Source organism: Podarcis raffonei, chromosome 12, assembly GCF_027172205.1.
Source record: "Podarcis raffonei isolate rPodRaf1 chromosome 12, rPodRaf1.pri, whole genome shotgun sequence".
In the NCBI taxonomy this organism is placed as follows: domain Eukaryota; kingdom Metazoa; phylum Chordata; class Lepidosauria; order Squamata; family Lacertidae; genus Podarcis; species Podarcis raffonei.
Genome location: NC_070613.1, coordinates 57,859,737 through 57,879,536, shown reverse-complemented (window position 1 = coordinate 57,879,536; position 19,800 = coordinate 57,859,737). Strand labels below are relative to the sequence as shown.

The window sequence follows — 19,800 nt, the reverse complement described above, 5'->3', positions numbered from 1 at the left end:
ACAATAATTGGTTCCAGTTCTGAAAATATCAATTTCATCCAGGATATCAAAGCAAAACCATTTCAGGATTCCCAGCAAATGCCTGTCCAATTGTGGTCATGCCCTATGTCACAGATGCAGAGGAAATAATTTATTGATGTCAAGCAGATGTCAAGGCAATAAACAACTATTTTACTTTTAAAAGACAACTGAAGGCAGCCCTCTTTAGGGACGTTTTTAATGTCTAATGCTGTATTGTTTTTAATATTCAGTTGGAAGCTGCCCAGAGTGGCTGGGGAAACCCAGCCAGATGGGCGGGGTATAAATAATAAATGATTATTATTATTATTAATTATTATTATTGAGACTAGGGCAGTATTATAGATTGAAAGTGTAAATTGTTTATTGTGTTCATTTCAATATTATGGTTTTGTTTTGTTGTACACTACCTTGAGCATATGCAAAGGTGGTTTGTAAATTAAACAGATATTGGTCTGGTTTGCACATTGCACAAAGCCAAATTATGCCATAGCTATACCCAAGCATATGAGCTGCTAGAGAGATGCTCACAGCTAATTTGCTCCTGCCTCATCCTTTTCTTGGTGCAAAATTTAGATTGCCTGAGCAGAGATTATTTTGGTTGAGGGATGTTGGTACCCACAGTGCCACATGTGACCCTAGTAAGCCAGCAGGAGAAATATTATTCTGGTTAATCAACATTTTCTATAATTCAATTATACCAACCTATTTTTTGCAGTCTGAAACTGTGCAGTCATTCTGGAGTAATTTCTCTCTTTCTGCTCTTCCCTCGTGGCAGAGACAACAGTGAGGTCCCCAAAAAGATCAACTAGCCAAGTCAGGCGAGCAATCCCACTAAAAGCTGGGAACCCTGAGCGTTCTTCATCCAATGCACCACCTTTAGAAATGAGAAAGAGGACTTTGAACACATGGCTGGAAAAAGAACTATTCTACCTATGGGTGGACTCGCTATACTATCAAATAGACAGAATAATTTCAAAGACCAGGTCTGTTTGTACAACGGACAGTAGAATGGACTGCGCCAGTCCAAACTGCAGCTGGGGGCTGGACAGAACCACATTTTTAAAGCTCTCTTACAATAAATAATACTTGTAAATAGAAAAACCAGTGCAGCCAGCAAAGAGGTAGGCCTAGAATCTTTGGTTAAACTGGCTAAGAATCTAGGCCTGGTCCACGTTTATTCCTTCCAGAAATGGGTGGGTTGATGACGTCTGAAGCACCGGCTGCTGCAAAGCAGGTCAGACTGCATTCAATTAGACAGTCTCCAACAACTGACCTGTGAAGTGCAAGGTTCCCTTCACAAGCTCCTTCCCTGCCACCTCTTTCTTCAGCTGCTTGTACTCCTCAGTCAGGAGTTCAATATGTTCCACGTGGAGGATTTTGCCTGCCATGGAGACAAATGCAGATTTAATGATCAACAATTGGGAATGGCATCAGGTTCAAATGCATGGTTGTCAGTGCCCAGTCTTCTACAAGAGTGTGAGAGAAGCTATGCGCCTGGAGCACCTTCTTACCACATAGCTAGTAAAGTCATAAAATCTCCCCTTGAGTAATTTAGCTGGGAACCCTACACCAAGGAAGTAGCTACGCATTCCATTTCTTGGCTGCACTATTTGTTTGTTTGTTTGTTTGTACATACATACCCTGCCTTTTTCCCTAGCAGGACTTAAGGCATCCTACAAATAAAAATAAAAATGGCTAAAAAGATAGAAAAAACAATTAAGCAACTATTTCCCCCATCAGGTAAAAAGGTGGGGTATATATACATGAGAATGAAATTACCTTCCCTGAAGGTACAGAGCAGGCCTGGGCACCCTGTGACACTCTGTGCCAAGCAGCTTATCAGCCATTTACTGTACCCCATCAGGTGCTGCAAAACGTCCCTGTTTTTGAACACAATTTAGATGGTTGGTGGGTCAGACGTTGTGCAGACTTGCTCCAAAATACAATGTGCTTCCACACTGCACTATCTGTATTGCTACATCTGCTTTTCACTTTTTAAAAGACTTATGATCTTCAGATGAAGGGTGCTATACAAATTTAATAAATAATATAAAACAGTAACAAAAGAGAATGAACTAAGGAACTTCCCCCTTCTTTTTTTCCTAGGAAAGGTGAAATCAGGGGCAACCCAAGACATTTTGCAGCCTTATATGAAGCACAAGGTGGTGCTACACCCCCTCCTCCAAATTCCACATGCAGTACCTTACTGCAATGGGACAGCATCCTCTGTTGCAGAAGGCTAGTTTTTTTGAGGGGGGTGGTCAGGACAGGCCATGTGGTGCACAAAACTTGTCAACATCTATATTGTGTTTTTAATATTTGATTGGGAGCCACCCAGAGTGGCTGGGGAAACCCAGCCAGATGGGTGGGGTATAAATAATAAATTATCTTGAATATCTTATATGAAGCCGGTAGGTGTGGTCATCAGGGGATTCGGACTGGGTGTTCACCGGTATGTGGATGATACTCAGCTCTACTTCTCATTTAAATCGGAACCAGTGAACGTCTTGAAGGCCATTGAAGGATGGATGGCAGCTAACAGATTTAGGTTGAATCCTGGCAAGACAGAAATACTGTTTCTGGGGAACAGGGGGTGGGGGGTGGGCAGGTGTGAGGTACTTTGTCATCCTGAATGCAGTAACTGTGCCCCTGAAGGACCAGGTGCACACAGCCTGGGAGCCATTTTGGACTCACAGCTGTCTATGGAGGCGCAGGTCCAGGGCGGCTGTCTACCAGCTCCATCTGGTACATCGACTGAGACCCTACCTGCCTGCACAGTGTCTCACCAGAGTGGTACATGTGTTGGTTATCTCATGCTTGGACTACTGCTTGATCTACCTTTGAAGGTGACTCAGAAAGTACAACTAATCCAGAATGCAGCTGCCAGACTGGTGACTGGGAGTGGCTGCTGGGACCATATACCACCGTTCTGAAAGACCTAGATTGGCTCCCAGTACATTTCTGAGCACAATTCGAACTGTTGGTGCTGACCTTTAAAGCCCTAAATGGCCTCATCGCTATATACCTGAAGGAGCATCTCCACCTCCATCGTTCAGCCCAGAAACTGAGATTCAGCACAGAGGCCCTTCTGGCGGTTCCCTCATTGTGAGAAGTGAAGCTACAGGGAACCAGGCAGAGGGCCTTCTTGGTAGTGGAAGCCACCCTGAGGAATGACCTCACATCAGATGTCAAGGAGATAAAGAAGTACACAACTTTTAGAAGACATCTGAAGGCAGTCCTGCATAGGGAAGCCTTTTGATGTGTAATGTTTTATTATGTTTTTATATATGTTGGAAGCCTCCCAGAATGACTGGGGAAACCCAGTCATTATTATTGTTGTTGTTGTTAGTAGTAGTAGTACAGTAGTAGTGGTAGTAGTAGTAGTAGTAGTAGTAGTAAATTCTCCAACAGAAGGGAGCACTGAAGAAACGTTGAGAGAGGTGCTGCCATTGCCTCTCAACGTCTGTTGCCTGAGGCAGTTGCCTCATTTTGCCTAATGGTAGGGTTGGACTCCAGGGGACACATACTTTATACCTTTCTTAGAAATTGAAGCAGTAAAGTGGTTGTCTCTGTCCAAGAGCACAAACTTCTTGCAGCACAGTGTTCCATAATTTTCCATTTTGTATCACACCTGTTCCTCATCTGAGATGTCCCCCCCACCCCATTCTGTTAATTTGGAGGGACCAGGGCAGAGTTCCTTTGTCTCTAATAGTTTAGAAGGAGAACTTTGACATATATAATTTCTCCCATTGTGATGCTGCAGTAGTAGAAGAAGCAGTACATGTCAAATTCTTCTTTCTGCATAACTATCCATACAGAACAGGAACCTCTGCAACTGTGCTGCCCTGCGACACACACTTTAAATTACAAAGGAGCAGAGCCATGGTGCCACACACTGTTTTAAGCAAGCACAGCCTTGGTTTTGCATAATACCTTTCTGCTCTGCCAACTCCCACAGCTCATGTGCCTCCTTTGCAGACAGCGCCAAAGGGTACTCAACAAGGACATGTTTCCCAGCCTCCAGGAACGTCCTTACAAAGGAGAAAACGATATGCGTTACACTTATGCATCTTGCACTTTCAGAAGCTCAGAGCACCTTTCCTAGGTGTTTTCCAAATTATTCCCAGCAACAGGGTGGATAAAAATAAATGATTTAAAAAATAATTTTTAAAAATCTAAATTTTAAAATAAAATGCTTTTGGAGGAAAAATCTTTCTAATGATAGTTTTCTATTTAAGTTACATTATAGTCCAAAGGCTATAATAAGGATATAATCAGGAAATAAGGATTTGTTGTAAGTTTTTCATGTGTGCTAAAACTCAGTCTATGGTTGTTGTTTTTTAAAAAAATGTTTAACCACATCAGTTAACAAACATGGATACATATGCTATAATGTTATTGTTTTAGTTAAATAAATTGTTTAAATTGTTTTTAAGGAAATTATTTTTCTCTTTCCAATAAAGTACAGCAGAAAAGTTTCCAAATATAAACAGTTAACTAATTTCATAATTATCTGTCTATGTATTTCTAATAGTATAACCAAATCAGTCATTTTTAATATAACTGTAAAAACTACTCTGAAAATTTATTATTCCAAAAATGAAACCTTCATCTGGTTGTAAATATTAAGATTATACCAGCAAGAATGAGTCTTTCTGTAAAAAAATGATTTAAATCAAGTCTTACTGATTAGTGTTTTAAATCAAACCCACCTGCCCAGCAGCCGTGCAAACTACAATTCTCACTGTTCTTTTGGTGCAGCCATTACAGCTGCAGCCAAAGTCAAACTAGTTTCCAATTTGACGCAAGCTTTCCTGGATATCAGAAGCATTTCTAGGTGCTAAGGACAATTTTCTCCATACCTTTTTACATTCTAGCATCCATACAAGCACTTCACATAAACTGCGCATTTATATTGTTGCCTTTCTAGATGAAACACACACATTCAGTGGCGACCAGGAAAGAGCCAAGGCTCGGGGGAAGCCAGAGAGCAGTGCCAGAGCAGCTGCCTTGCATGCAGAAGTTCCCAAGTTCAATCCCTGACGTCTCCAGGAAGAGCTGGGAAGAGAATCGTCGTATTGTAGAGTTGGAAGGGTTCCCAAGAGTCACCGAGAGCAACTCCCTGCAATGCAGGAACCTTAGGCTAAAGCATCCCTGGCAGATGGCCATCCAACCTCTACTTAAAAACCCACTGTCAAATGGCTCTTACCGCCATAAAGTTCTTCTTGATGTTTTCTGTCTGAAATTCTGAAGAGCCATTGCCGGTCAGTGTGGACAAAGCTGAGCTTGATAGACCAATGGTCTAACCTGGTGTAAGGCTGTTTCCTATGTTCCTATCCCACCCATGTTTTTGGAAGGTAAGAAAACGTACTGTTTAAACTCGCATGAAATGAACCATCATCAACTGATGAGAAGGATAATGCCTAAATAGCAACTGTAAAGTGAGAGTTTTGCTGAAAGTCATTCTGGTCAACATACTCTCTGGAATAACGGAGAACCGACATTCTAACGTTGTTTTTATACTAGAGAATTGGGAAGGCAATACCTGACAGTCTCACTGTGGTTCTGGTTATCTGTACAGACGATGGCAGCAGCGACCTCCTTGCTGTCCACAGCTTCTTGTAGACTTATCTGCTTGACTTTCTGAACATCACCTAGAGGTCTCCTAGTTTTAGCAGAAACAAAAATGAATGAGAACATACCTACCATGAACAGCACTTATGTGGCACAAAAGTGCAGAAGGAAGCAACAAAATTGCTTTTGGAGCTTTTTACTCAATTAAAATGTCACAACAATAATAAAAAAGCATAATAAAAACCGATGATAGATAATCCAGTACCACGGGGAATATTTTAAAATGCCAGAAACTTTAAAAGATGATAGAATTAAGATGTTTTCATCTGGTGCTTGAAAGAAAACAGTGTTGGAACCAGATAAGTAAATGGGGCACCACAACCAAAAAGGCATTCTCTCCAGTTATCACTCATTTTACCTCTGACAAAAAGGGAATACTGAAAAGAGCCTCAGTGGGGGACAACTTGAGGTGTACAGCGCTCTAAATCTTGGGATCCATGCTCATTAGAATATTAAGTTCCTGCTCAGCATTTGAAGAAGTAGGTTATTACCTATGAGACATCATGCCCATTTTTCGGGGGGGGAAAAACTTATCAAAAGTTAGCTTCAAGGTGCCATCAAGCATAATTGTTTTTACAAGGTATAAATTAGTCTCATTAGAATCTTTTTCTTAAGCCACATAATGAAGCCTCTCACCTAGACACAAAGCCCAACAGTCTGAGATGCTCAGCAGGACTGGAAGGCAAAGGATTCAGCAAGTCCCTGATCCGCACAGATCCTGCAATCCCAATCCCAACGACCACAGTCCCAAACATGGTAAAACCTTCATGAAAGGGGGGGGGGAGAAGAAGAAAGGTTACCCCATTATCCTTTACGCTATCACAGAATTGCTGCTAGCGTTTCCTATACAGATGGTCTAATTGTTTAAAGAGCTGCATTCTTTCAACCCTAGCAAAGTTAATTGCACAGGATGCTTCAATACTGAAAGTGCACAGAGGGACAACAAATCTATGGCTACAAGAGCTGGACGTTAGATTGTGATGTTTAATTTATGCATTTTTTAAAAACAGCATTGTAATACCGGCATGTTTTTTGTTTAATGGCAAATTGCCAAGAGACTCTTGTGTAAGTGATGCATTAATTAATAATAATAATAATAATAATAATAATAATAATAATAATAATAAACAACTTTAAACGTCAGATACATAACCGTTGGCCAGAGAAGGGGATTGCTGCTTTGCCTCTCCCTGCCAGGGCGATCCTTCTGCGCCAACTGACAGCTGCCCTGGGATGCCAGCGTCAAGGGACAAAAGACATGCCACTGGCCAGAGGCTTGCCTTCCAGTAAGGGTGTTTAGCACTGTTTCCTCAGTTAAATGTTTTGATTATAGCAGGATTGTGCCCACTATGTTCTCTTAGATTAAAAGCTGGCCCAAGACATTTTGACACCTAAGGCAAACCACAAAATGGTGCCCCCCCACCAGGTAAGAAGGGGTGAGTGAAGATCTGCATCAGGAACAAGGGGGGGGGGATCGAATCAACCTTACTCAATGGCTGAGCTGGGAATCAGAGATTGTCGTGGGGGAAGGAAGAGGTCCACTCGGGAACATGCTGGGCAGATGTAGACCCATGGGGCTTCCCCCACCATTTCTTCCCTAGGGGTGGGAAGAGACCAGCAGCACTGTCTATGTGCTAAGAGGCCTCTGTGGGGGAGGCCTGGGGTGGGGGCTGAGGAGCTGGCAGATCCAGCCTCCGAGGAATGCTCGGCAGCTGCTGTTACTACTGCAGTGGTGGGCAATGCATTCCCTGGAGACCAGATCTGCTTCCCCTGTGGATCCTGCCACCCGAGGCAGTTGCCTCACCTTGCCCCATGGATGGGCCAGCCCTGCTCTCACAGACTCTCAATCCTGTTCCATTAGCAAGGCCTACAAAGTACATTTCCCCTTATAATTTAGGAAGCCTTCCCTTTCCAACAACTTACTTGTAACGTCAACCAATAAGACAACTTCTTTTCAGTTTAATTTGCCAGTTGCCTCCTCAAGCAGACATGTATCAATGGCTCTCTGTGCTCTTCACTTCCTCAGTTGGTCTTCCTGTTGCCTGGATTGTTCTGCCAAGACAGAAGATTGCTTTGGGTACAACATCAGGTGCAAATGTGGAATGAAAAGGGCTGTGAGATGGGCAGCTGCTCACACAATATGAAGAGCTTCAATTCCCGTCATCATTGCCTGCACTTGCCCTCTGTAACATTCCAGCTGTTCAGCCAACCCAGCAGCAAATGGCAGGAGGAGAGAGGGCAGCCAGGAGGGAAGCAGTCAGAAGCCAGGGATGGAACTGGGTACATACCTGGGGAGGGGGAGTAAAGTCCTTCACCTGGGTCTGCGCAAAAAGAACACCAGAGGATGCAGGTAGCAGCATTTAGGACGACGCCTCAGCTTTGCAAAGAATTCACTACTTCTTTCTGCCTTTTCTGTATAACAGAGATAAGGCATATGCACTTTTGACTGCTCAAGATAAGCATGAGGGCGAGACCAACCACAAGTTATCTATCAAAAACAGGAACAGGGGTCAAAGAGGAGTAGCGAAGGAGCATTCCTGGATCAAATTGAAACTAGAAATGTTGCCCTCTTCCAGGGGGGATGCCCAATTTCCTCTCCCCTTTTTAAAAAATAGCTTTTTCATGCCAACAAAAAACCTATCCCACTTTTTCTTTTAAGCTCTTGAATTCTGGTCCTCTGGTAAATTGCTATTTGTTTTTATTCCAACCAATAACACAACATTTTGGAGAGAGTCTAGGCTACTATTGCACGCATCAGACTGGGCACTTCAACAGTGCACAGAAGACAGTGCCTTTGGGGGCAGGCAGTGTTCTTGGGGTGGGGGCCAGCATCATTTTTGGCACTGAGCACCCCAAGGTCAGAGGAAGCAAGAAGTGTTCTCCCCTATTCCAGGTTCAAGTGGAACATTGAGGATGTCTTGCCAGAACAACCCTTCCCCTTTCGAAAATAAAAATTAGATGAGCAATGCTTGCCTGGATTCCTGGAGGCTATGATAGCAAATGTTCTACATCTTAATCCAAAATGCCACCAGAGGGAACCCTTGCAATCTCAAATAGCTATTTAGGCAAAAACTTCTCACTTGTTGGCTTATATAAAACACAAGAAAGGACATTGTAAAACTGTTACTGTCCTTCCCTGTAATACAAAACAAAACAAAGAAACCACTTTTTAAATATCTAGGCCCCAGGCTGATGAGGGAACAAGCATTCATATTTCTCAATGCCACTTAGCTGTGTTTATATTGCACAGGTCATTTTGGAGACAGGGTGGAGCAGTTACGGTACTTTCCATCCTGAGGTCCTGGTGGAGAGGAGATGCTGTGAAAATTCATCAATGCATCAAGGAAGAAATGCTGTTGGAAACAGCCCCTAATTAAGCCCCACTGAAACCAATGGAACTTGCTTTTGATGTATATGAAGGACACAACATGAAGACTGCTGTATGTTGCCCTTTCCTTTCTCTCCCTCACTCCAATACCTCCAACCACAGGGCTATTCATCCAGGTTCTGTATAGATAAATAAAGAAACTTCCTGAAAACTATCTCTGTTGGAAATGGACAAAGTCCAGCCCTCTCTCCTATACAGGCCAGCCCAAGAAGCTGTTTTGACAAAATGGCTCCCCCCCATTCCAAAGTGTAGAAGCCAACAGGAGCAGCAGTTGAATCCAGGGCTGGTGGCAAGTCAGCATCCCCTACAACACCATTGTAACATTAAATTAAAAAGGCATGCACAAAGTTAAATATCCGGATAGTTGAGCTGGGATAATAACTCTGAGAACTTAAAGAAGAGAAGTCACTTCATACAGGGACAGACCACTGGCCTATTCCTTTCTCTTTTTTTAATGGTGACACAGACCATTCATAACATAAGAATATTCTACACAACTCTGAGCAGGGCAGTGGGGTGTGGTAAGCGAAGACAAGCTACAACAGTAAGTATAACATTGTTCATGGCTTCTGCTCAGGCTGCACAGAAAAAGCATTTTGGTTCCTGAAATTCAGTCAGATTGTGCAGCTAAAATATAACTGATAGAATTCTACATGATGTGGTCTTGGCCATCAACCGCTGTATTTTGCTCCCCATTCCATCCTGTTCACCTATGGGTGGGGAACCTGTAGCCCTCAAGATGTTGCTGAACTACAACTTCCATAATCCCTGACTACTGGCCTCTTCAGTTGCAGATGACAGGAGCTGGAAGCCATCAACATCTGGATGGCCACAGATTCCCTGTCCCTAACCCATGTTCATAGGCTGGGTGACCAGATGCAATGGAGGTCAGGGCCTCTTTCTTAGGTGCAAAGAGAAGGAAATGTTGGCAGGTCATCATCAACCTTTTATTTGACCGTCAGTCAGAAAAAAGTACATTTGTCAATACACAGTTAAAACATCCAGGAAGATTTTAGAACTTAGCCAACACTAAAATGGGCTAAACAGATAGCCCCATATCAATACAGTCAATTATAGTCTTGCGATGCTTAAAAGCTAAAAAAAGAAATTTGGCCACCAAGGAAGGTATAGCTCTAGTGACATTATTCAGCAAGTGTAAAACCTGGTTTTCTCCGGGTAGGAAGCTAAATTGACATAGGTGTGGGTCTATAAAATTTTGTCTAAGCTCTGCATAAGAAGGGCAAGTCAAGAGAATGTGTTCGGTGGACTCAACCACACCCATGGCACAATGACAGGTTCTCTGGGCGTATGGTACTCCCCTGTACCTTCCCCACAATATCGCAGAGTCAAGGACATTTCATCTAGCCGCTGTAAGAAGTCTGTGGTATTCAACATAGTGGATTTCTGCAAGGTAGGGGGCTGGTATGGTCCGATAAATCTGGTCCCCTAGAAACATCCCTGGTTTGACCAGGGCTATGTCCTCTTGTCTGGCAATGTCACTCAGTCTCCGGGAGATCACAGCTCTAGCTTGATTGTACGTCATAGACTCAAAGTAAAGGTGAGACAATCCACAGGATTGAACCTCGTTAATGACCTCCCTTTCCCACGATGATTGGAAATCGTCCCTCAATATCAAGGGGGCAATACCCACTGGTTTAAAACAAAGCTTGAGCCATAGCCAGAGCTTCGTCTTCAAGGCCACATACCGTAGAGCTTGCCAGCCGACCTCTAATCTCATAACTGCACCCGCTACCGAGGGGGGAATCCTAAGGATGGCTCTAAGGAATTGCGTTTGGATAGAATCCAGTTTCAAAAAATCCCTACGGGAGCCTAAAGAGATGCCCACCAAAAGAAGGGGGAGGACTTTCATTTGAAAGAGTCTCAAAGCTATCTTCACTGATTGAGCCTGATTCTTAGCATATAGAGATCTAATCTGGATGGCTGCTTTAGATGCATTAGTTGTTATATAGTCTCTATGGGCCAGAAAAGACCTATTTGACCGTATTACTTGTCCCAGATTTTTAAAGCAGTTAACCTGTTCTAGGGGGATCCCGTTCATCGACCATCGATGGAGTCTCGGTCGGGCAGAGAAGACCATGATCTTGGTCTTAGCATAGTTGGGTTGGAGCTCATGCTGATCACAGTATTCATGTAGAGCTTGCAATATTCTCCTCAGTCCAATAGGGGATCTGGCAAGAAGTGTGGCGTCATCCGCATACAGAAGAACATTCAGAGATCGGCCTGCTAATTTGGGGGGTGTTGGCAGGTGCAATCTTGCCATGTATTTGGGAGAAGATAGGAGCTGGGGAACTTGGGTTCAAAGTTAGACCTCAAAAGCTCACTGGGTGACCTTGGACCAAGCCCACTGTCTCAGCCTAACCTACTTCACAGGATTACACTGCGGAGTGTGTACAGCCATGGATGCTGTCATAAGTACCTTGGAGGAAGACCAGTGCAAAAGATAAAGTAAACTTAAAATGAATAAAAATAGCAGTAGCCAACGCTTTCTCCTTTACATAATTCTTCAAAGTATGGACACCCTTAGCACCCTTTCCCAACACACAATACTCTGCAAAAGCTTAACCAGAGGGCTGAATAACTAAGCCCATCAGACCATTTGGCAAACAGGATATTACTGCAGTAACCTATCTGGGGTTGTATTATTTCAGAACAAGAGTGGGGGGGATGCATGATTCCTGTGTAAAAAAACAAGCAGAAAAATTATCTGCAAGTAGATAAGCCAGATAATATTTCCAGGAGCAAAGTTGGCATATGTAACCAGGGCTTTTACAAGAACTCATCCCCTTGAGAAGTTCAGCTTTGAAAACATCTATTTAACTGTTCGCTTTTAGTAAGTGAAAACTACTTCAAAGATTTCCAAATACTGGTCTCTTGCTTGTTAAAATGTTTAGACCATCAGTGCCTTTCGGAAGCATTTGTGGGCTAGCACCTTCTGCAGATGTATTTACGAGGCTTAAGTAACACTACACAACTTAATTTAAATTGTTGGCTTTAGCATCAGCAATACAATCTTTTCAAAACGTATTAGAAACTGAGAGTAGAATAATATTTTTTAATCCACATCAAAGTCTCCTTAAAGCTTGCAATCTGGAAGTACCCCAATATAGTTATTAATTTATGGTTTAGGAATATGATTTCAACTAACCCTGATTTGAACCTAATCAAGTTAAACTGGCATTTCTTTTCAACATGGAACTAAGGGTGGTGACCTTTAGCTTGGATAACCTAGCTGAACTTTTGCATTCAGATCCCCAAGTACTGCCTCGTGTATTTCCATATGCGTGCTGGTTTTGTTAACGTTCAAAAGCCTTATGATCACTACAAATTTATATATTTGACTGCTACTCTGTTAACTTTCATATCCCCCAACTTTAATTCACGAATATTTGTTTCAAATACAAGTTCAGGCCTGAACTAAATTAATGCTGAAGAAAATAGCTTCTGGGGTTCCTCCAACTTTACTTTCTGCTACAGCAGAAAACCGCAGCCCTTCTAAAAAATGCAATGAACACTTATCGTACATATCTGCTGAGATGCACACATTTGTTTGTGTTGTTTTTAATAATTAGTTCTCTCCGCAGAATAGTTTTGGAAAAGCCCAGCCTCTCTCAAACTAGGGAATGACGGTGTGGTGTAGTCTATAGTTTTATGGTAGTTCTCTGGATCTGGTAGCCATTCATTCTACCAAAAGACAATTCTTTTGCGAGAGCGATCTATGGGAGCTTTATGGGAGTTTCCACCACTGAGTTGCCAACAAAGATAACACAGGTCTAAATTGGAGATCGGTTGCAGTCTGCTGCAGCAAGCTGAATGTTCAAGAAGCAACTTCAGTCTTTTTTCAGTCTGAAAACTTGAAGCTGCAACTGAGTAGGAAGACGAAGGAAGATTTTCCACCACCCCTGGGGAAGGGGAAATGTGGGGGGTGGGCCAATTATACCAAAAACACACTCTTATTTTGCTACACTATTCCCAAGCTCAGAATAACTTCTCCTTCCTTTAATTATGACCAATCACTTCTAAATAAATGATCTTACATTAATTCATTTCTTCAAATAAAAATCCTACCTAGATCATCCCTTAATTCATTACCAACCCAGATCCTGCCTGCCACAAACCCATTTTTCAGTTAACCCTAAGTCCCCTCATTTTCCATCTGCTCCCAGTTCCATATAAAGTAAAATTACACACTGTTGAACTTCCTTAAGTCTACTGTTTTTAACAGGAAGGGGAAAAGAGCTCCCTGGGATCCATGCTCCTGTGGGATTAGGGTGGTTACACGGAACCCTTCTCCCTGACATGCTTGCTTTCTATTTTCACCACCTGCCCCCTAAAGTGCCAGGGTTTAGCAAAGTTTTACCACCTCATTCAGCTGAATGCCTAAACTGACCCCCAGGATGCTGAATTCTGTACCCATCTGAATTTTTCATTGCTTGTCCATTTTGGTCCATCATGGTTGCTAGGTAATTCCATGAAAATGTTAATCTACAGACCCATTTCCATAAATAGTTAATCTGTTCTAAATTGTTTTAAATTTAACTTCCCACAGTTTCATTCTCTAGCAACTTTTAAATGGCATTTTACATGTGAGGGGGGAAACCAGAAGCATGACATGCAAGATAACACAAAACTTTTCTATTTTTCTTCTTCTAAAGTTAGTTGAAGGACCGCCCCCCCCCAATAGGGAATAGGCTACTTACCCTTTATGGTACTGAGAGTTTTGCTTTCTCATTTAGTGATCTGACAAAAATAATAATCCTAGGAACAAATCAGATGCACTTAATTTTGGTAGTTTGGGTGTCTTACATTGGTCACAAAAAACCTTTCCCCCTTAACTATGGACTATGTGACCACAATGTGACTATGACCTCATAGGTGACAAGTCTGGTGCATCTTTGGAACATGATCTTCAGTGCAACAAAAGGTGAGTTCTTGTCTGCTATACCTTGTGAGTCATTTAAAAAGATTCCAGGGCGGGCTGTACTTGAAGCCGATATGACTGAAAGCCTTCACGTTGCCAACTCCAATTGTTCAGATAACAACTGTGAAATAGTTACAATACACCGAATGTTTAAACCCCTTTCTGCAGTATTAGAATGATTTGCCTTCAAGGGACAAATCACAGTAATGCAACAGTTTCTTTATAAACATCCATGAAGGCTAGATGCTTGGGATTAAAGATCAAGAGTGAGTTTGTTTTTAAATGCTTGGCAGGCCACACACTAGTGTTGAGCTTTTTTTAGGGAGTGTGCCGCATAGACTACCTTAAAAAGCACTGAAAAAAATGTTGCCACTCCAGAACTGCATTCAGGAGTGTTCCGGCTGGAAAAAGCCCTTGCACACACAAAATACAATTTGTATGCAATGCCACTATGAGCCACAGATCCTGGCAGAGACACTTAGTAAAAAAGGAACCCTGGGCATGCTTTTATATGAACAGATACAACTTGTCCTGAATCAATCTGACTGTCCTTCTATAGAAGTATTGTCCATATTTAGAGGCTCTCAGGCAGAGTTCTGCTCCACTCCTGCAAAGCATACCTCAGCTGTGGACCCTCAAATGACATTTTCTCTAAGTTATATATTCCCAGCACCAGCTTCTGCCATCTGAGGGACTTCAGAATTCAACCCCACAACTAAAAATGCCAGACTTAAGCCACAAACTTGTACACTGGAACACTGGTAAAATTTGACTGTCCTGCAATTCATGTCAGAGCTGGAAAACACAGCAACCATCGCCATGAATTGAAGGATGTGTTCATGGGAGCAGTTTGGAAAGGATGGCCAAAAACTATTTGGTGTTAGGTTGCAGCATGAGTCACTCTGACCCCTGCTGCTGCAACTGCAGTCTGACGGAGTGTTGGTTCTCACATTACTTTTACTAATAAACATACCAAGACCAGTGTCAGAAAACAGGTGTGCAAACATAATGCCAGAAGGGCCCTAAGAGTGCCTCGTTTCCTTGCTGACAAACACACTGGGATTCCTGACACATGTAGGGAAAGGGAAATAAATAGATGAATCTGCTTTATACCAAGTCATGCCTTCTATAGCCCAATATTAGCTGGGCTGACTGATGTCCAAAGATCTTTTCCAGCCCTTCTCCTTATATCCTTATAAACAAAAACATGGCAATCCAAGCAGTGTTTGAAATTAGCCAGGCACCAGGAGCATTTTGCACCTGGCTAGCAACCACTTGCGTCCAAGTGAACTTGCCTGGGCGCCAGGATGGCACCTGACGTCCCCACCATCTGGAGCTTCATGCCTGGGGATCAATGGATCAGGATGCTTTTCACACACTCATACAACATCCTGTAAAATTCTATCAGTTATATTTTATCTGCATAATCAAAATGAATTTCAGAAACAAAAAATGTTTTTTCTGTGCAGCCTGACCAGGAGCAGTCACCATTAAGAAAAAGAGGTTGGAATAGGCCAATATATACTGTGTGTAGATTATTCCTAGATCAAGTGACTTGTCTTCTTTAAGTTCTCAAAGCTGTTAACCTAGCTCAAAGTTGTCATCTGAACTAGCCAAATGTTTAACCGAGACTTAATCACAGTCTGTCAATCATTTGCAAAATAAGACTTAAGAGCTGTCTTGTCCCCAAACGGCAACTAGACATTCTGTTTTGGCAGCTGCAACCGTGGTTTAAGGAGCCATTTGGCACCTCGCATATATATCTGTCCATGTACACAGGGTAGGAAAGCTTGCGTATTGCAGAAACCCCTGACCAGTGCATCTTTTTACACCCTTCACGTTGACATGAACATACAACAATTCCCACAGGACCCTGTAAATGGGAGTTGGATCACCCAGAGTAAAGAATAGAGGGGAGGTTTTGATGACAACATCACAATTTCAACCAAGTGCAGCTGTTTTATTTCCCCTCAAACAAACAAATGACAATCATTCTCATGACTGAGAGAAGGCAAAGATCACGCAACTCAAGCCTCTGAGAATCAAGTCAGACCCACCCTGGAGTCTGTTTCTGGATCATATTACAGTCTTGCAGACTGATTTTTCTACAAAGGTAAGTGAGACCTGCAGTGTTCCAGTATGGAAGTCGGTTCACCTTTTACGCAGTTGGAGGCATTGTGGCCAGACAGCCGGGTCTCAACAGTTCCCCAGCCAAACGGGCGGAGGGACGCCGCCTCTCCCCCACATCACTCCAGCCGCGTCACCATTGCTGGGGGACAGATCCAGCCATTCAGCTGGCAGGGTGGGTGTGGCCACGGGCAATTTAATCGCGGCACAGCTGGCCGGCCCCCTTTCTCACCCCTTCGTCGAATCACCCAACCCACCCACCCTCTTTTCATGCTTTGCTCATATGACCTTGCTATGGGCAATTGTTGGTCGCCATCTTGTTGAGGCTGGGTAGGAATTTTTTCCACCGGCCATTTGGTTTTTGACTACCTAGTAGCAACTGTCACAACTTTGGTAAGTTTAGGCATTGGGTAAACCTTTGTTTGGTTGGAGGGGAGGTTGCTGCCTTCGCCTGCCCCTCCTCAGTAAGGGTATCCTGTTAAAGGGATCCAGGGTGCGAATCCTGTCTGAAGTCTGGACGTGGGCTAGGGCCATGTCACAGCCCCTACGGGGACCCCCTATTTAATGTAAGTCATAGGGCACCCCTTATTGGTGGACCCTTCAGTGGACTCTCTGCAGATGGGCAGGAGTCAAGATATAGCTTGGCTTCACCCCAATGCCTAAGCCAAACCGCTCACATCTGTAACCAATAAAGTTGTGGCCTAGTTGAACCTGTTGTTCTCCTGGGAACTTTGTGCCTTGGGTGCTTTGGCATGCAATGCTGCTTCTCAGGAGTCTAGTCACTCCATGCCATTCCTACACCTGGTTCCACACTGTCAATCAGCATTCCATGGAAGGGTACCTCTGCTTGTTCAGTTCTTAGTGGGGCTATTTAGGTTTTTGTCTGCCCCTAACAATTTACTGTTCTCTTGCAAACCCACAGGTTCCTCCCTTTCGTGTGTGATGTGTGTGTGCTGGTTTATCTATAGAAGCAATGGCATTCACAGCTTGGAAGCAGAGGGCAGGATATAGCTCACCTTTCTTAATTCCTGTATTTCTTCACTAGAAGGCTTTTCAGCATGAAAATCTGTTGTATTAAAAACACCTGCATCTACTTCAAACTGTGCTCCACACTTTTAGAACTGCTTTAACAGCAGCTAACCTTTCATACCTGCAGAATACTTCTCATCGGACCTCAGAATTTTGACTTAAACTCTGCAATTGGAGCTTAAGTCACCCCCATTTTACACTTGGTTGAAATGACCTACAGCAGGCACCCCCAACTTGCGGCCTTCCAGATGTTTTGGCCTACAACTCCCATGATCCCTAGCTAACAGGACCAGTGGTCAGGGATGATGGGAATTGTAGTCCAAAACATCTGAAGGGCCGAAGGGATGCCTGACCGACAGGATATAATTCAGCATCTGCAACTGAATTTTTGAGAGCTCAACTCCTCTTAAAACCAAGTTGTAGATAGCCCGTCAAAGTTACAAAGTTTACTCACCTTAATATCTAAAGTGACACACTTTGCACCATTTTTGTGTCCTTTATTTACCTTACTTCTCTCCCCCCCCCTTATTTACTCAAGGTGCACCCTTCAAATGTGCAAGGAATTTACTTGGTGCTTCTCTTAAACATTGCACATTGCTTCCCCTCTCCCCACTCCCACTTTAAGGGCTTGTTGCCCTTTTAAAATTTGGCTTACATAAACATAAAGCATTTGTCCTTTTCTAAATTGTTCAGAGGGCATATTTCAACAACTGTAATAAAACACAGCATACTCAAAAAGCCCTCTCACATTCCACTTGCGCCCCCCCCCCCAAATTACAGCAGTAAGCACTTTGAGGGAAGTATGGGTGGGACATAAGAAGAGAAGAAGAGCCAATGGCTCCTCTAGTCCAACATCTTGCTCTCCGAGTGGCCAAGCAGATCCCTGCAGGAGACCAGCGAGCAGAACATGAGCCCCAGCGCATCTCTCCCCTCCAGTGGTTTCCAGCAACTGCTTTTTGGAAGCCTTGCTGCTCTAACTGTGGAGGCAGAGCAGAGCCACCTCACCAGTAACTGCTGATAGCCCTCCTCTCTCCATGGATTTGTCTCATTCTTTTTTAAAGCCATCCAGGTTGATGGCCATCCCTGCTTCTTGCAGGAGGGAGTTCTGCAGTTTGCCTTTGTCCTGTTTGGGGAAGCACTGTCTTTTATCTTTCCTGAACCTTCCAGCATTCAGAATAACCAAAGTTACCACCAGCAGCTGAAAAATCCAAAACAACAGGGATATGGTACTTGCTAGCAGGGATGACCGCCCACCTAGGCACCATCCCAGCGGGTGGGGCATCACAGAGTCCCATCAACAATGGACCCAAAGCAACATTATCTCCTCCTTCCCCACTTTTTAAAATTCATTCCACATGAGAAAGAAGGGTGGTTGAGCTTACCCTTCTCTCCTCTGTCTTTCTGCAGATACTGCTTACACAACTCAACTGCCAGCTCCCCTGTGTGGGGTGCACTCACAAAACCTGCTTGGCCTCCTGGCGCTGCTCACAGCCGCTTGCACAACTCCAGGGAAGGTCCCTCCTGCCGCTGCCACAAGGCGCCGCCTCCCGAATTGGCAATTCGGGGCCGGCGGAGGCCAGAGGCGGGCATAGCAAGAAAAAGGCAGGGCGGAAGGTTGGCAATGAAGCGGCGGGGCGGGGATAAGAAGGGCCGACAGGCGCTGGTTGGTGCCCGGTGTCCAACACGGGGCAGGGCCTTCCGTGGGAATCGCCGGCGAAGGCAGCCTGAAACTGAAGCCGGCAATGCAATGTGCAATTCCTTGCAACGCAAGTTCACCTTTGGGGCGCAACTTCTCCTGACACGCTCCGTCCCCTGAACGTGCCCGCTTTTCTCACCCGGATAATGCAAAGGCAAAGCATGCACAATGCAAATATATCTATCTTTCTATCTATCTATCTATATATGGGATACACAGATAGATATACGAGTCGCTGTGGTCTAGTGGATTATGCAAAGCACGCCTCCCACTTTTCCGTACCGAACTCCTGCTGAAGCGAGGCTGCTGCTGCTGCTGGCATAAAAGTAAGTAACTCTCTGCGTGAGCTATTCAAACGTCCTGACAATGACAGCGGCACCAGCCTCTCCTTAAAAGCGGCCCCACAATGATCTGCCTCTGCTTGTTTTTTTCGAAATAAAAACGAAAGCAACAAATTCATTCTTGGACAAAGTTACCCCATAGGCCGAGGGGGGCAGGCTCCCTCCGAAGCCCCACGGCGCTGCCCGGCTCCGGGGCGGCCGAGGCCTCCTCGCTGGCGCAGGCGGCTTCCCCGGCCTCGCCCCGGCCCGGCCCTCTTTCGCCCGCGCTCCCCGGGGGCCAAGGAAGCCGCCGCCGCCGCCGCCGGCCTCTGCTCCTCCTTGGCGGGGAGGAGCCTCAAGATGGCGGCGCCCCGGAGGGCAGCGTGACTCGCCCCTTTCCCGCGCGGCTTCGGCCAGGACGCCTCTCTCGGCCCTCAGGGGAGCAGCGTCTCTCCACCCCAGGTTTGTGCCTCCCTCGGTTTTTAGAAGAGACTGTTTTAAAAGGCGAAAAATGGGACGTGTGTTATTTATATTTAATTAGCATACCGCCCTTCGTGTCCCGCGGCGCCTCAGTATATTTGTAAACTCGGATCTGCTTCGGTTCTGCTGGGCGAGCTTGGCTGTGCCCTCACTGGGAACTAAATGC

The 19,800-nt window shown here is 44.3% G+C and overlaps 1 protein-coding gene across 5 annotated transcripts in view; it reads right to left on the bottom strand.

Annotated features, from left to right (window-relative positions):
- The window catches only part of BLVRA (biliverdin reductase A), a 225,404-nt gene extending 205,978 nt beyond the window's left edge, over nucleotides 1-19,426 (bottom strand). For 3 of the 5 annotated variants that reach the window (XR_008332940.1, XR_008332941.1, XM_053410050.1), the window contains exons 1-7: nucleotides 18,521-18,714; nucleotides 7,579-7,707; nucleotides 6,292-6,418; nucleotides 5,567-5,686; nucleotides 3,955-4,052; nucleotides 1,295-1,402; nucleotides 724-895 (exon numbers count right to left, since the gene is read on the bottom strand). Coding sequence is in view for 3 of the 5 variants with exons in the window: in XM_053410050.1 (XP_053266025.1) it covers nucleotides 724-895; nucleotides 1,295-1,402; nucleotides 3,955-4,052; nucleotides 5,567-5,686; nucleotides 6,292-6,410 (617 nt within the window). In the remaining 2 variants the exon portion in view is untranslated. Of the gene's footprint in view, nucleotides 1-723; nucleotides 896-1,294; nucleotides 1,403-3,954; nucleotides 4,053-5,566; nucleotides 5,687-6,291; nucleotides 6,419-7,578; nucleotides 7,708-7,943; nucleotides 8,068-18,520; nucleotides 18,715-19,310 lie in introns of those variants that run through there. The other 2 variants (XM_053410053.1, XM_053410051.1) reach the window with 2 other exon arrangements.
- Between the last annotated feature and the right edge of the window lie 374 nt (nucleotides 19,427-19,800).